Below are 1,701 nucleotides of genomic sequence, written 5' to 3'. Positions count from 1 at the left end.
TATAGAGCGTAGTTGTGAGTGACAATGATGTCCATAGGTTGCGATGATCTGAAGTCGAAAGTTGCACGAGAGTAAATATACATCTTTGGAATTTTTATGTATTTACACATCTAACACACACACATAGTTTTATTTATAAATCATATAATCATATCAATAATATTAATTGCTAAAATAAAATATACTTTTTTCATATGAAATAAAAGCACTAAAAAGTCCCATAAAAAAATATAAAGAAAGTTTATATGTACCTCATTATATAAAATTCAGTTTTGTTTATTAATATAATTGCATATATAACCTTATAATTCCTCAAAGCGCAAAAACATTTTCTTTTATATATATATATATATAGACGAGAACTTTCATCTCCCCCGAGCTTCCTCAATCTTCTTCCTCCCTCCTCCCCTCAATTTCACTTCTCTGCAACTCCTCCATATGATCAAGAATCAATGGGCTTCAAATCTCTAACCCTACAAATGGTCCCCGTGTGCCTCCACGCCTCCATACAGCCGGAGGAGGACCTCCCCTTCCCCAAACCAACCGCCTCCCCTGCCGCCGTCCGCCTCATCCTCTCCACCGGCCGAATCCGAATATTCCGGCGATCTTTTCCCGCCGAAGAACTCATGGCTTCCAATCCCCTCCACCTCGTCTGCCGCTCCGACTCCCTCTTCATCGGAACGAAGGTTCCGCCGCTCGCCGCCGGCGATCTCCTCACTCCCGGACAAAGCTACTTCCTTTTACCCTCAAACTTCTTCTCCTCCCCTCTCTCCTTCGTCTCCCTCGCCTCCTCCTTCTCCTCCTCCTCCCCCAGCAAACTCCTTCTTCTCCGGCCGTTCGAGATCCAGAAAACAGGGGAAGGGAAGCTTCAGCTGAGAGTATCGGATGAGTTCGTCGAGCGTTTGGGGGAGGAGGAAGAGGAAGAGGGAGGGGAGGGGAAGAAGAAGGAGGGAATGGTTTGTACGACGGAGGAGATGGAGAGAGATTACAGAGAGCTCGTTGTCAGAGCCAAGCTCTGGAAGCCGAAGTTGGAAACGATTAGCGAGCTGGAGAGGAAGAGAAGAGGGGGCTCTGTTGTTGGATTTACAGGGATGATGAGGAAGGAGAAGAGAGGTCACAGTAAGGAACTGAAGACTTGATTAATTAACGAAATTGTGATTAATTAGTGAATTAATTGTAATTTTGTATCTTTTGATTAAGGCTTATGAGTGTTAATGTCACTGCTTGGAAATTTAATAGTTATATGTTCAAACATATATGCTCTCTTCTTCTTCTTCTTTTTCAGGTATTGAAATTAATTAGGAAAATTTATAAAATTAATAATATTATTATTAAAAAAGATTAAGCATTTAAGCTCTTTAAGCTTGAAAATGGCGGATTGAGGAAAGCGAGGAGGAGAGGTTTGACTTGGTCAAAGGGAGAACAAAGCGTTTCTTTTGTTCTGTTTCCGAAACTATTCTGCAAACGTGAGGATGGAAAGCGACAAAAGAGGTGTCAAATGCGGGCCTTTTTCAAAGTGGCTTTTTTCTATACCCACGTGGGAGCATAGTTTGGGTGAATCATGGAAAGCACCCCCAAGTTTATAAATTTGAAGATTTACATGCAAATAACTCACTTATTTATGTATTTACATAGTTAAATAGTTATATGCACAGCACCTGAATTAATGATATTTGAAAATAAGGGTGACTTTTTTGGAAA

General features: G+C 41.0%; 1 protein-coding gene across 1 annotated transcript; it reads left to right on the top strand.

Moving 5' to 3' along the window:
• The first annotated feature begins 363 nt into the window (after positions 1–363).
• LOC110036336 lies at positions 364–1,252 on the top strand. The gene has a single exon (XM_020740758.1). It carries the CDS (start codon positions 453–455, stop codon positions 1,137–1,139), a length of 687 nt encoding a protein of 228 aa, XP_020596417.1. The 5' UTR covers positions 364–452; the 3' UTR covers positions 1,140–1,252.
• Positions 1,253–1,701: the final 449 nt, after the last annotated feature.

This window comes from Phalaenopsis equestris, unplaced genomic scaffold (genome assembly GCF_001263595.1).
Source record: "Phalaenopsis equestris unplaced genomic scaffold, ASM126359v1 Scaffold000002, whole genome shotgun sequence".
NCBI lineage: Eukaryota > Viridiplantae > Streptophyta > Magnoliopsida > Asparagales > Orchidaceae > Phalaenopsis > Phalaenopsis equestris.
Note: the sequence above shows the minus strand (reverse complement) of the source record. Positions and strands in the feature narration are given on the sequence as shown.

Coding starts and splice junctions, on each gene's coding strand:
- LOC110036336 (XM_020740758.1), top strand. CDS start 453: ATGGGCTTCAAATCTCTAACCCTACAAATGGTCCCCGTGTGCCTCCAC.